This window comes from Chelonus insularis, unplaced genomic scaffold (assembly GCF_013357705.1).
Source record: "Chelonus insularis isolate UGA/USDA-ARS -01 unplaced genomic scaffold, ASM1335770v1 contig_50_pilon, whole genome shotgun sequence".
Taxonomy (NCBI): domain Eukaryota; kingdom Metazoa; phylum Arthropoda; class Insecta; order Hymenoptera; family Braconidae; genus Chelonus; species Chelonus insularis.
In genome coordinates, this window is record NW_023276619.1 from 985,985 (window position 1) to 999,478 (window position 13,494).

Consider the following 13,494-nt stretch of genomic DNA (forward strand, 5'->3'; position numbering starts at 1 on the left):
AAAATGATAAAACATAAATATGGTTACATAGACTTTTTATTTAATCTTACACAAATGTTAAAATGAATTATAAAATATACAATACTTTTTACTCATATGAAATTATACTTGTATAAAATTATTTGATGCTGGTTAATAAATTGAATAGTTGGATGTATCTTTCTCTGAGGTTAACTGCAACAAAACATAAGTTATTTAAAAATAAATTTTTTAATAGCAGATAAAATAAATTTTAAATACTTACAATTGATTATAAGACAGGAACATATTCATAAAAGAATTCAAATAAGTTGAATCCAGTCCCATAATATTCCATAGATAAATGATTATCCACGCACGCCTTTTGAAAATCGAGTAATTTTTTTTTATCATCTGCCGCCAACACTTTGACAATTCTCTTTGGCAGAAAAACTTTAAACTCATCATCCAGAGTTGCCACCGCAGCATCACCGTACTTGGTCGCGATCAAATTCAAATCCGTCACTTTATATCTTTTCAATAATTCCAGATCCTTCATTTTCTTTGTTTCGAAGATTTGTTTGGCTGAGTTGTTAAATTCTGATAGATCCATTTTTGTTTATAAAGAAAAAAAGATATTTTTCAGCTCACGAAGATTATAAAATATCAAACAACTTTTCGTTTGAGAGTGATTTTCTAACCAAAAAGTCTTGGCATTTATAGCACTTTTCGCCCCGATTTTATCCCTACTATTTTCAAAATTTATCCTCTCTTTACTAACTCAAGTTTTCGACTTTTCCTCCCCCCACGCATTTTTGGAGGAAGCGTTGATGCACTTTCCAATGATGCTCCCTCCCCATCCAATGCATCGGCTTTTCCCTTTTCCTGCACGCTCGAAGATGGAGGGGATGTGTTCTTAGAGATCATTGGCGTTCTGCTCTTATGGGAAATGTTTGTAGGATGCACCTTTTAAACATTTTATATATTTTCCAATAAATATTTGATTTTTTTTATACCTAAACGGGTGGGTGAACAAAGATCAAAATACGTATATAACCATCATGCTACCCAATTTTCACTCAGTCAAAATGAGTGAGTATACGATGAACTTCAAGCGGATTAATAATCTCTATGATCGCTTACTTTTACAATTAGAGTCAGTTTGTCGTTATTTTGGACAACAAGAGCAGTGCGATAGAGATGAAGTTAGACGTTGGCTAGATTTAGCAACTAAATTTTTAATATTAGTGAAGAATAATTTGAAATATCCATCATTACCATTATCTCAAAAGTTTAAACTTTCAAACATTATTGTGAGAGTTAAACTCGCATCTGAAGAACTTGGAGATTTAATACCGAAAATCCATGAAGATTATAATTCTTTTAAAAGTGTTTACGAGGAACTTGAAAAACTAGTGAGTGGTGGTGGTGTGATAAATAATACATTATCTGCAACAACAACAAGATCAACTCCATCTGCTACAACAACATCTTCAAGATCAACTTCATCTGCTGCGACAACGACAGCGTCCTCAAGAGCAGCATCATCATCGTCACCTTCATTATCGACGGCAGTACCATCAACATCATTATCATCAGCAGCAGCATCATCATCATCATCATCATCATCATCATCATCATCGTCACCTTCATTATCGACGGCAGTACCATCAACATCATTATCATCAGCAGCAGCATCATCATCATCATCATCATCATCAGTGGCAACATCATCAACTTCAGCAGCGACATCAGCATCATCATCATCATCATCATCATCATCAGAGGCAACATCATCAACTTCAGCAGCATCATCATCATCAACAGCAGTATCTACCGATCTCAAATGGATTGATCTGGACAGCGCTTTCAAAAATCGTCTAAGTACTCATGCAATTAGAAATCCTAAATTTAAATATTTAGATTTAAGAAGTTTTCTTGAAGAATGTGAAAAATTAATAACTGATAAAATTGAATATTATCAATCATTAAAAATCAATATGCTCGTAAATTTTGAATTAGCTTGCACATTTGAAAATATAAAACAAAAATCGATAGTGTATGAAAAAAAGCATTTCAATACAAAAAACATGCAAGTACTTATTTCAACAGAGTTTTCAGATCATTTTTTAAATTATACTATACCGCGTTTATTGAAAGATACAGAAGAGTTTCAAGAACGTGATTCGGGGTGGTCAATGGTTAGAATCGATAGCTTACAGATAAATATTAATAGGTATACACCTTTGAAAGGATCGGGATATATAAAGAAAAGTAAAAAAAAGAAAATAAGTACATATTGTGATCTTCCTAGTTTAATAAAAAAAAAGCTGTTTTAAACATAAAAAATGAGACTGATGAATACTGTTTTCTCTGGTCAGTTCTCGCTTCGTTACATCCAGTATCAAATACGCGAATAAATAATCGTATATCAAATTATAACGAACATTTTGATACTTTAAAAATAACAGGAATCTCATTTCCAACACCATTAAGTGATATTTGTAACGAGAAATTAAATGGTTTAATTATTAATGTTTACGGTTTAGATGATGATAATGACATTGCACCGGTTTATTTAAGCAAATATTATGATATCAATAAAAATCGTATTCATCTTTTGATTTCTGAGATAGGAGTAGATGAAAATAAAAAACCAGTTTACCATTACTCGCTTATTAAATCTCTTTCTCGTTTAGTATCAAGTCAACTATCGAATCATAATGGGAGTATAGATCTTTGTGACCGTTGTTTAAATCACTTTCACACAAAAGAATCCTATGATAAACATATTCAAGATTGTATTAATTTCAATGATCGTAAAATTTCATTCCCAGAAGAAGAAAATTTAAAAATTTTATGTATAAAGAAAAAGTGCCTTTTGTAATTTATGCCGATTTAGAGTGCATTATTAAACCTCCTATTGAAGAAAGATCCAAACATATACCATGTAGTATAGCTTTTTATATACATTGCTCTTATGATGATTCACAATCGAGATTTGCCCTTAAACGTGGAGAAGATTGTATAAAATGGTTTATGGCAGAGTTATATGAATTTTCTAAAAAATATAAAGAAATAATTGATAATCCCAAGTCAATGGATCCATTGAGTGATGAGCAGCAGTCTTATTTTTATACAGAAAAAAATTGTCATATATGCGAAAAACGCATTGAACCCAATCAACAGAGAGTTCGCGATCATTGTCATTTAACAGGAAAATTTCGTGGTCCAGCTCATAATGAGTGTAATTTAAATTATCAAATAGAACCTATAATTCCAATTGTTTTCTATGATTTATCAAGATACGATTCACATTTTCTTATTGAATCATTATCATCATCAGATGTTCCCGGTACTATAAATATTATTCCTATTAATAAAGAAAAATATATATCATTCTCCAAAGTAGTTGAAATCGATAAAAATAGAAATTCAAAAAGATCAAATGATGATAATGATGAAAAAAAGAAAAAAAATTCAAACATACAGCTTCGTTTTATAGATTTATTCCGTTTCATGAGCTCTAGTATCGATAAATTATCCAAATTTTTATCTAATGATGATAAAATAATGACACGTAAAAAGTTCCCCGATGAAGAATCATTTAAATTAGCAATACGCAAAGGTATATTTCCATATGAATATTGTAATAATTGGAAAAAACTTGAAGAAAACCAATTACCCGATAGAAAATTTTTTTTTTCTTCACTAAATGATTCAAATGTAACCGATGAGGATTATGAGCATGCGCTCAAAGTATGGTCTCACTTTAATACTAAAACATTAGGTGATTATTATGATTTATATTTGACTATAGATGTTTGTCTTCTAACTGATATATTTGAAAATTTTAGAATAAATTGTATGAAAACTTATAATTTAGATCCTTTACATTACTACACAGCACCTGGATTAGCATTTGATGCTATGCTTAAATACACAGATATTGAATTAGATATATTATCTGATGCTGAAATGGTATTATTTATAGAAAAAGGAATTAGAGGTGGAGTATCACAATGTAGTAATAGGTATGCCGAGGCGAATAATGAATGTATGGGTGACGATTATCAGCCCGATAAAGAAGTATCATATTTAATGTATTATGATGTAAATAATTTGTATGGAGCAGCCATGAGCTCTTCTTTACCATATGGTTCTTTCGAATGGTCTACGACAGAAATCGATATTATGACAATAAGCGATGATGATCTTACTGGTTATATACTTGAAGTTGATTTGGAATACCCTCAAAGTTTATTTGAAAGACATAAAGATCTGCCCCTTTGCCCCGAGCGTTCTCGAGCACCTAATTCAAAGCATTCCAAATTAATGACAACTTTATATGATAAAAAAAATTATATTATTCACTATAGAAATTTAAAACAATGTATCGAATTAGGATTAAAAGTAACAAATATACATAGAGTTTTGAAATTTAAACAATCTCGATGGCTAAAGCCATATATAGATTTAAATACAGATAAAAGAAAAGAGGCGAAAAATGATTTTGAAAAAAATTTTTTCAAGTTAATGAATAATGCTGTTTTCGGTAAAACTATGGAAAATGTTAGAAAACATAGAGATGTCAAACTTGTTACAGAATGGGAAAAACGTTACGGGGCAAATTATTACATATCTAAACCTAATTATCATTCTAGAGTAATTTTTAATGAAAATTTAGTTGCAATAGAACTGAAGAAAATGAAAGTAATTTTTAATAAGCCAATATACATTGGATTCTGTATTCTCGATATTTCAAAAATTTATATTTATGATTTTCATTATAATTATATACTTAAAAAATATCCTCTTGAACAAGCTAAATTAATGTATACCGATACTGATAGTTTAATCTATCATTTTAAAAATCCCGATATTTATAAACATATTAAAGAGGATATAGATAAATTTGATACTTCAGAGTATAAGAAAGATAATATATGGGGTATACCTTTAGCAAATAAAAAAGTTATTGGATTAATGAAAGATGAAAATAATGGTAAAATTATGACGCATTTCATTGGTTTAAGGGCTAAAATGTATGCATTTAAGGTAATGAATGATAAAGATGAAATAAAAGCTAAAAAAATAGAAGTAGTGAGAGATAAAGTAAAAGCTAAAGGAGTAAAGTTATCTGTGATGAAAACGATTACATTTGATCATTATAAAGAATGTTTATTTAATGATAAAAAAATATCTCGAATTGAGCATCATATAGTTAGCAAAAAACATAAAGTGAGTACAATTTCTCGAATAAAAATAGCTTTAAGTGCTGACGATGATAAGCGAATGGTGCAAGAAGGAAAAACTGATACATTTCCATGGGGGTATCAGAATGATAATATAGCAATCACATTGAAAACATGGGAAAAAGGGCAAAAAAGAAAAAAATAGTAAATAAGAAATATGTTTTTATTTATTAGGATCATTCTTTGATACAAATTGTATATTTTTATTCAAATTAATAAAATTATAAATCTTTTATATCTATCCAACTGTTATGTGATTTATCAAACCCTAACCATTTAACATAGACTTTATTTTTCTGCTTTTTCAACACTTTTTCAACAAGGTAGACATCTGGATACTGGACTTTGGTTAATTCCTCGGTGTAGAATCGTCCTTCAATCGGTTGATCTTGATAATCAATCAATTCGTATGTCACAGGTCTTGTATTTTTGATGGATTTAATAGTAAAAATTTCAGTGGTCCAATTGGGTGTATAGCCTTTTTCAAATGCATGTTTATATTTACTTATACGCACTTTATCTCCAATTTTAAATTTCAATTTTAATCGTTTATTTACTGAATGTAAATGTTTTTTTATAAATATCTTGAAGCAATTGTTTTTCATTATCAACTGTTACATCTTTCGGTTTCATCTTAATAGTGCTATGTATTGTATTATTATATGATTTCATAAGAGACGGTAAAATATCAATCCATTTATAATTTCCATGTATAGTAAATTGTTTCCACATTTTATTTTTTAATGTACGATTAAATCGTTCACATATAGACGCCTTTAGATTTGTAAACGTTGAATACATTTCTATATTGTATTGCTTTATAAGTGTTTGAAATTCTTTATTATAAAATTCTTTGCCTCTATCCACATGTAATTTTCGAGGTACTCGTTTCTGTATTAACACAGATTTCATAGCATCGGTGACATCTTTTCCATTTTTTGTTTTCACCGGTACAGCCCAGGCATATTTCGAGAAAATATCGATAATTGTTAAAATATATTTGTATCTATTGTTGGTGGATGAGTAAGCAGTTAAATCAACCAAGTCCGCCTGCCATGTTTCATCAAGACCTTGTATATAAACTTTTCGATGTTTGAAATTTTTTCTTGCAGGTCTATGCAGCTTATCGGCAATTACTTTTTTAATTTTTTCCATCTGATTCATTATTCCAGGTTAGCCCACTAAGTAAGAAATTCAATGATTGTGATGATTTCAAGAGTGCTTCTTGTCCCCTTGATTTTTCGAAAAGGTCTATTATAGCTTGACGGCATACATTAAATTGTGATTTCATTAAATCAGTGATGGCATCAAATTTTAAAAATTTAGAATCAGTATAAATTCTCTCTGCGATCAATTTTTGTTCAAAATTATCCAACTTCTTCTCTAAAGTAGATATAGTTCCATTTAATGATGATAATGATATTTCACCAGATACTGAATCTTCTATGTCGTTTATCTGTTCTCTCAAAGTAGGTATAGATTCTCTCAATAATGATGTTTCATCATGTGATAAATCTATTGCTTCATGCAAATCTGCCAACAGTATTTCATGTAAGTTTTTAAATTCTTGATGCACAATATTATCAACACTCTTCAATGATGCTGCGTCATTCAAATCAATGGGATCAGCTATATTGCACAATCGTTTTCCATCAATATCAAACTGATCATCACTAGTTAATTGGAAACCAATTCCAGGAGGTCCTCTCACTAGACCGGGAGTAGATTCCCAACGCTCTCCAAGACGATGCATGCTTATTTTTTCAGAAAATGATGTGAATACCACAAAAGCTAACACAAGAATGATTAGTTTCTGACTATACTTCAGATTATATACCTTTTTTGAGTATGATCTCTAATTCATCCAACTTGGTTTGAAGTGCTGTTAACTTTGAATTTATTGAATTGATTGAATTGGTTGTAGAAGATGTATGAGTTTCCAGTGTATTTTTTACTGATGCTGCCACATCATTTTTAACTTTAAATGCTATATCCGTTGTTTTTCTATTAAGTCCTTTCACTCTATTATCAAGTAATTGAATTTGCTTTTTCAATTCTTCAGAAGTATCATTTAAAATTTTCAATGATACAGCATCGCTTAAATCTATAGCATCACCTACATTACACAATTTTTACCATCAATATCATAGTTATTATCCATAGTTAATTTGAAACCATTCCCCGGAGGGCCCTGAAGTTGATTGTAACTAGGAGACCAATATTGACCATGACGATTAATACTCATTTTTTATTGTAGCGTATAAACTGTGCGGTAGCCACTACACAAATGAGAGATACTCAATTTTTGACTTATATATCATAGAAATTTTGAGTAAATTTTGGGTAAATTTTGAGTAAAATTTTTACTAAAAAAAAAAATTTTCAGTAAATTTTGAGTAAATTTTGGGTAAAATTTTTACTTTATAACATTTGCTTCTCTAAGCTCTTCAATGATTGAAATTATCTCATTTGAATGAGCATTATTTCCTGCATTGTAGGAGGCTATAAGTAGCCGCAATCGATCAACAAGCTCATTAGGATCATCCCAGTAGGTAAAATTTGTTGATTGATTTTTCTTTGAGATTTTATATTGAGGTAAAAATTTCCTCATTTTGGTTGATAATCTATGACCAATATACTTTGCAACATACATATTGTATTTTTTACTATGATCAGTTCTCAGCTCTTGATTTGGATTATAATTCTTTCGAGCCAAGTTTGTATATTTAACAATTTCACCATAAATTCTCTCATCTCTTTCATCAAGAGCAAGTTTATTAGGTAGTTTTTTAAATAATAATTCAAGTAGCCCTGGTGTGCTCCAATATAAAGCATATTTCCTCGAAGTTTTCTTACACCACACTTTGTATCCATATTTTGATTATTATCTCTGAGCATTTTTATGTATTTATTTATTGTTTCGGTGATTTTGAGGGGGGTGCTTGACATCATACTCGCTGTAGGCTTTTGTCGTTGATCTTCTTCTTCTTCTACAACTTCCATTCTTTCTACAGATCCCTCCTTTTCTCCCCCCACCGCTCCTTCTTCCTCGCCTATAGCTTCTCTGTCTTTTCCTTCTGCTGCTTTTTCTTCTTCTTTATCTCGTACTTTTGTATTTTCCATCATTTCATGTTCTAAATTATATATAGGGATTGGTCTTTTCATAGCTTTTAATACTGCTGCAACTTCTTTGCTTTGATTGATTTCTTCACGTCTCTTCTTTTTCATGTTATCGTTATAAATAGAGAAAATATCCAGCTTCTGACGATTGAATTTTCTCTTTCTCGATGTGGCATATTGTCTTTCATTCATTGAAATATTTACATTATCATCGTTTAATAATGGTATTTTAGGAGAAATGTTTTTTTCATTTATAAGTTGATGCAATGGTGTTACTACGGGCTTAAAAAATTCGTTTAATGAATATTCACTATCATTTTTCCCATGCTTAATCATTTCATGTTTTCGACGTATAACATCACTGACTTTCGTCAATTTTTCCAAGACATTGACTGCCTCCTCCAGTTGCCCACTCAATTCACTCATATTGATGATGTTTACTTAACAAACAATTATTTATAAATGTATATTTTCAGAATAAAGCATTCAATTTATACATATGAAACAATCAAAACCTCTTCTATATCGACCATTATTGATTTCACTATCTTTATCGATGACAAGAAAACTATAATTATTTTTATTCCAACATGAAGTACACAAATCTTTAAATTGTTGAAATTTCATATCTGTATTAACATGATCATTGTATATATGCCGTAAATTCATTTCATCTTGACTAAAGAGAATGAGAAAATTTACATTATCCCGTATTAGATGTTTTGGGATTCTCGCATAAGTTTGACAAAGATAAAAACTATCAACATCTTTGTGACGACCCATACAAAAATATGCTCGAACATTATCTTGCTTCTCACAAGCTATATCATCAAATATCATAATTGAATTAGGTTGAGCATCATCTGTCTTTACAACCTGTTCATTATCATTGAATGGAAAAAAACCAACGTCATCAATCGGCTCGAGTAGTTTCTCCAAGTATTTATATTTAGGTTGATTTAATGATTTAGAATACAGATAAATATTTTCAAATCTTAATCCATTTGGATGAGTGATGAGAGCCAACAATGCATTTGTTTTTCCACAATTAGACGGTCCACAAATAACTGAGCGTATAGTATTTGGTAATAATTCACCATGACGTTTAGTCTTTGTATTTTTTTCCATTGGTATAATTTTATCAAAATTTTCTACAGATAATGTTAAATCTTGTGGTTTAAACTCCATCTCGATAATAACTAAGCGTAAAGATTTAAATATCGATACTTTTATAGTTTTTATTTAGTTGAATAATGACTGTTAAGAGAAAAACATCTAAAAAAGGAGCGGGAATACTGAATAAAGTCATTAATAATTTACCTATTGAATTACATATCCCAGGCTATCAATTTTGTGGACCTGGTACAAAATTACAACAACGATTGGCTCGAGGTGATCAAGGAATCAATCCATTAGATACTGCTTGTCGAGCACATGATATAGCATATTCTCAGAATAGAGAAAATCTATCAGAGAGACATTTAGCAGATAAAATACTTGCTGGAAAAGCGTGGCAACGTGTGCTAGCTAGAGACGCTGGCTTAGGTGAAAAAATAGCAGCGTGGGCTGTTGTGAATGCTATGAAACTCAAGACAAAATTTGGTATGGGATTGAAGAAAAAGAAAGTTAACTCACGAAAGAAGAGAGTGAACGGAGGGCAGATAAAGAAAAAGAAAACTCCACAGCGTAAACGTCGTCTACCTTTAACGAAAAGATCTGGTGGCTTGTTACCACTGCTTCCATTGTTAGCAGGTTTAAGCGCCACGGGTGCCCTAGCAGGGGGTGCTGCTGGGATCGCTAAGGCTGTCAATAGCGCTAGAGTAGCAAACAAAAAGTTGAATGAACTTAAACGTCATAATGAAAAAATGGAAGCTATAGCTATGGGTAAAGGTGCTTATTTGAATCGATATAAAACTGGAAAAGGAGCATATCTGAATCGATATAAATCAGGAGAGGGATTATCGATAAAATTACCAAAGCGAGCACTAACTAATTTTAATTTGTTAAAGTATACAGAAAAATTGAAAATACCATATTTTCGAAATGTTTTCATGAGAAATGATTTACCATCATCAGGACCTTGGAAAAATGAATCAGCAATTATTAATTTGGATAATAAAGATGGATCTGGAACTCATTGGGTGGCGTATAAAAAAAGAGGTGGAAAAGTTGTATACTTTGATAGTTTTGGTGATTTAAAACCACCCAGAGAACTTGTAAATTATTTTAATGTTAACCATATATTATATAATTATAAAAGATATCAAGATTATAATACAACTAACTGTGGGCATTTATGTTTAAAATTTTTAAATGATCAGCTATAAATATGATGTAGAAAAAATTATATTCCATTTACATTTTAAGTATTATACAGTAAACATTATGGGTGATTCTTTGATATTAACACTTACTGGACATTCATCATTATTGGAGGTTTCATATTTTCCTCCAATTGAATTATCACCTACAAAAAATTATGTTCTTGGACTTGTTGATTTTCTTACATTTAATTCAATTCCAAACATATATGAAGGCAACAATAAGTTTCGATATCAAATAAAAGACGAATGGCGTACAATTACAATTCCAACTGGTACTTATGATCTTAAAGATATTTACATATTTCTAATTGCGACGGATCCTCAATTAAATCTTTCATTAGGAGTTGAAAAAAGTACACTTGTCACCGAATTATATAGTGAAAAATCAGCTATTGACTTCACATCTGAAGATTCTATCGGTGAATTTTTAGGATTCGAACGAAAAATTTATAAAGCAGGAGAAGTATATAAATCGGAAAAACCAACATCAATATTGAGTGTTAATGCAATATGTGTAGAGTGTAATATTACAAGTGGTGCATACATAAATAATCAATTTGCTTATACAATTCATGCATTTTTTTCATCAGTCCCACCAGGATATAAAATTATTGAATCACCTACAAAAGTCATTTATCTCCCCGTCACAGTGAGGGAAATACATAATTTACAGATACGAGTTGTAGATCAAGATGGAAAATTAATTAATAATCGATCTGAATCAGTCACTGTAAGGTTACATTTAAAGAGTATATAATGGTAATAGTTTATGGTGATCATTTAGAAGAACAAAGTTATGATAACCATCAACCATGCGCAAATGTACACCGTTTAAAAAAGACAATCTAACGAGCAACATCTCAACAGAAGAAGACGAAAAAGAAGAGGAGAACAGTGAAACAACTGACTCCTCAGAACACTCAATTCCTAGAAAGTCTTGGTTTAGACTTAATTTAAAAATTGTTAAATTTAAATTCAGCTTGTTGTGCTTAATACCATGGAGGCGACGGCATTAAAAATTAATAAAAAAATTGTTCAAGATGAATCTATATCTCATTATGAGATTCATGCTCATCAACCATATGGTTCATCATTATATAAAAACAATGATGAGATACGTATAGCTGTACAACATCAAGATTTATGTATTTTACCATGTGAAAGTTCAATTCATATCACTGGTAAATTTACAAAAGACAATGGGAGTGCTACATCAAACAAATCTTTACTTGCAACAATGTTTGCTTGTTTCTTATTTGAAGAAATGAGATATGAATTAAATGGAGTTGAAATTGATCGTAGTAAAAATGTGGGCATTACAACACTCATGAAGGGATTTCCATAATTTAGACCAGAGCAAAAATATTCTTTGGTAAACAGTGGAATGGTACTTGATAATGAAAAACTATGTGATTCGAATGAAAATTTTGACGTCATCATACCATCAAAATTATTATTTGGATTAGCTGAGGATTATAAACAAGTCATTGTTAACTGTAAACATGAGCTAATACTCATAAGAGCCGACATTGACTTGGATGCAATACATCAAACTGAAATCGCTAATGCGGCAGCAGAAAATGTAAAAATTACTCTTGATAAAATTGAATGGTTGGTGCTATATGTTACAATGTCTGATTCAAAGCAAGTTGATATGTTAAGTTACATCAGTAAAGATCTATCAATATCGATACCCTTCAGTTCATGGGAGCTATATGAATATCCATGTTTACCTATAACAACGAAACACATCTGGTCTGTGAAGACAACAAATCAACTAGAGAAGCCAAGATATATTATATTTTCATTACAAACTGGACGTAAAAATCAATCGTCAAAACGCGCTGATATATTTGATCATTGTAAAATTGAAGATTTCGCTGTTTATTTGAATTCGCAGCGATATCCATATGCTAACATGAATATTGATATTTTAAATAGTAAATACGCACTTTTGTATGATTTGTATACGAATTTTTATTTATTTCATTATAGTAAAAACATTAAAAGACCATACTTAAATAAAGAAAATTTTATGGAAAGAGGACCATTCATTGTAATAGATTGTTCAAGGCAAAATGAATCTATTAAAGCAGGACCAGTCGATGTTCGTCTTGAATTTGAAGCTACTGAAGTGTTTCCTCTGGGTACAACTGCATACTGTTTAATTTTACATGATAGAATAGTCGAATATAAACCATTAAGTGGACAAATTCGAAAATTGATTTAAAAAATAATTATATGTTTATATTTAAGTTTTCTTTTAAAAATTGTAATCATTTATATATTTATATACAAATAAAAAATTAAAAGGGTTGAATTTCTTTAAAAAAAAAAAATCTTATAAATATTTTAGGATTAGAGGTTATTTTTTCTTTTTTTAAAATAATTCAAAAGCATACATATCATTAATCTTACAGTTTATTCAAAAAGAAAAAATTATATACAATATTTGATACATTTTTTCAATATACATATTTATAAAAAACATTAACATACACATTTTTTTAAAAACATAATTATTAAATATTTCCTAAAAGAAATTGATTGAAAGCGTAAACCTCCTTCTTAGGACAATGAGCAATTCTAGGAGTTGATTCACCCTTACGAACTTTCAATTCATCATGCTGAAGACAATCCAATGTTTCCATTATTTCAAATAAGTCCGGACATTGTTCTCGCAATTGATTATATAATATTTCGAATTTTGGACATCCAAGCTTCTCAATATTATAACTTTGAATTCCCAAGAATGTGAGTTTGTCTCGTTCAACTGATCCACCTTTGTATCCTATGATTCCTCCTAAAGAACTTGCTTCTTCATCGATGCCATACAA

The 13,494-nt window shown here is 30.1% G+C and overlaps 1 protein-coding gene across 1 annotated transcript; it reads left to right on the forward strand.

Annotated features, from left to right (window-relative positions):
* Positions 1–12,041: 12,041 nt before the first annotated feature.
* On the forward strand, positions 12,042–12,887 carry LOC118070085 (uncharacterized). The gene is made up of 2 exons (XM_035088506.1): positions 12,042–12,597; positions 12,685–12,887. The coding sequence occupies exons 1-2, from the start codon at positions 12,042–12,044 to the stop codon at positions 12,885–12,887; spliced, it is 759 nt and encodes a 252-aa protein (XP_034944397.1).
* Positions 12,888–13,494: the final 607 nt, after the last annotated feature.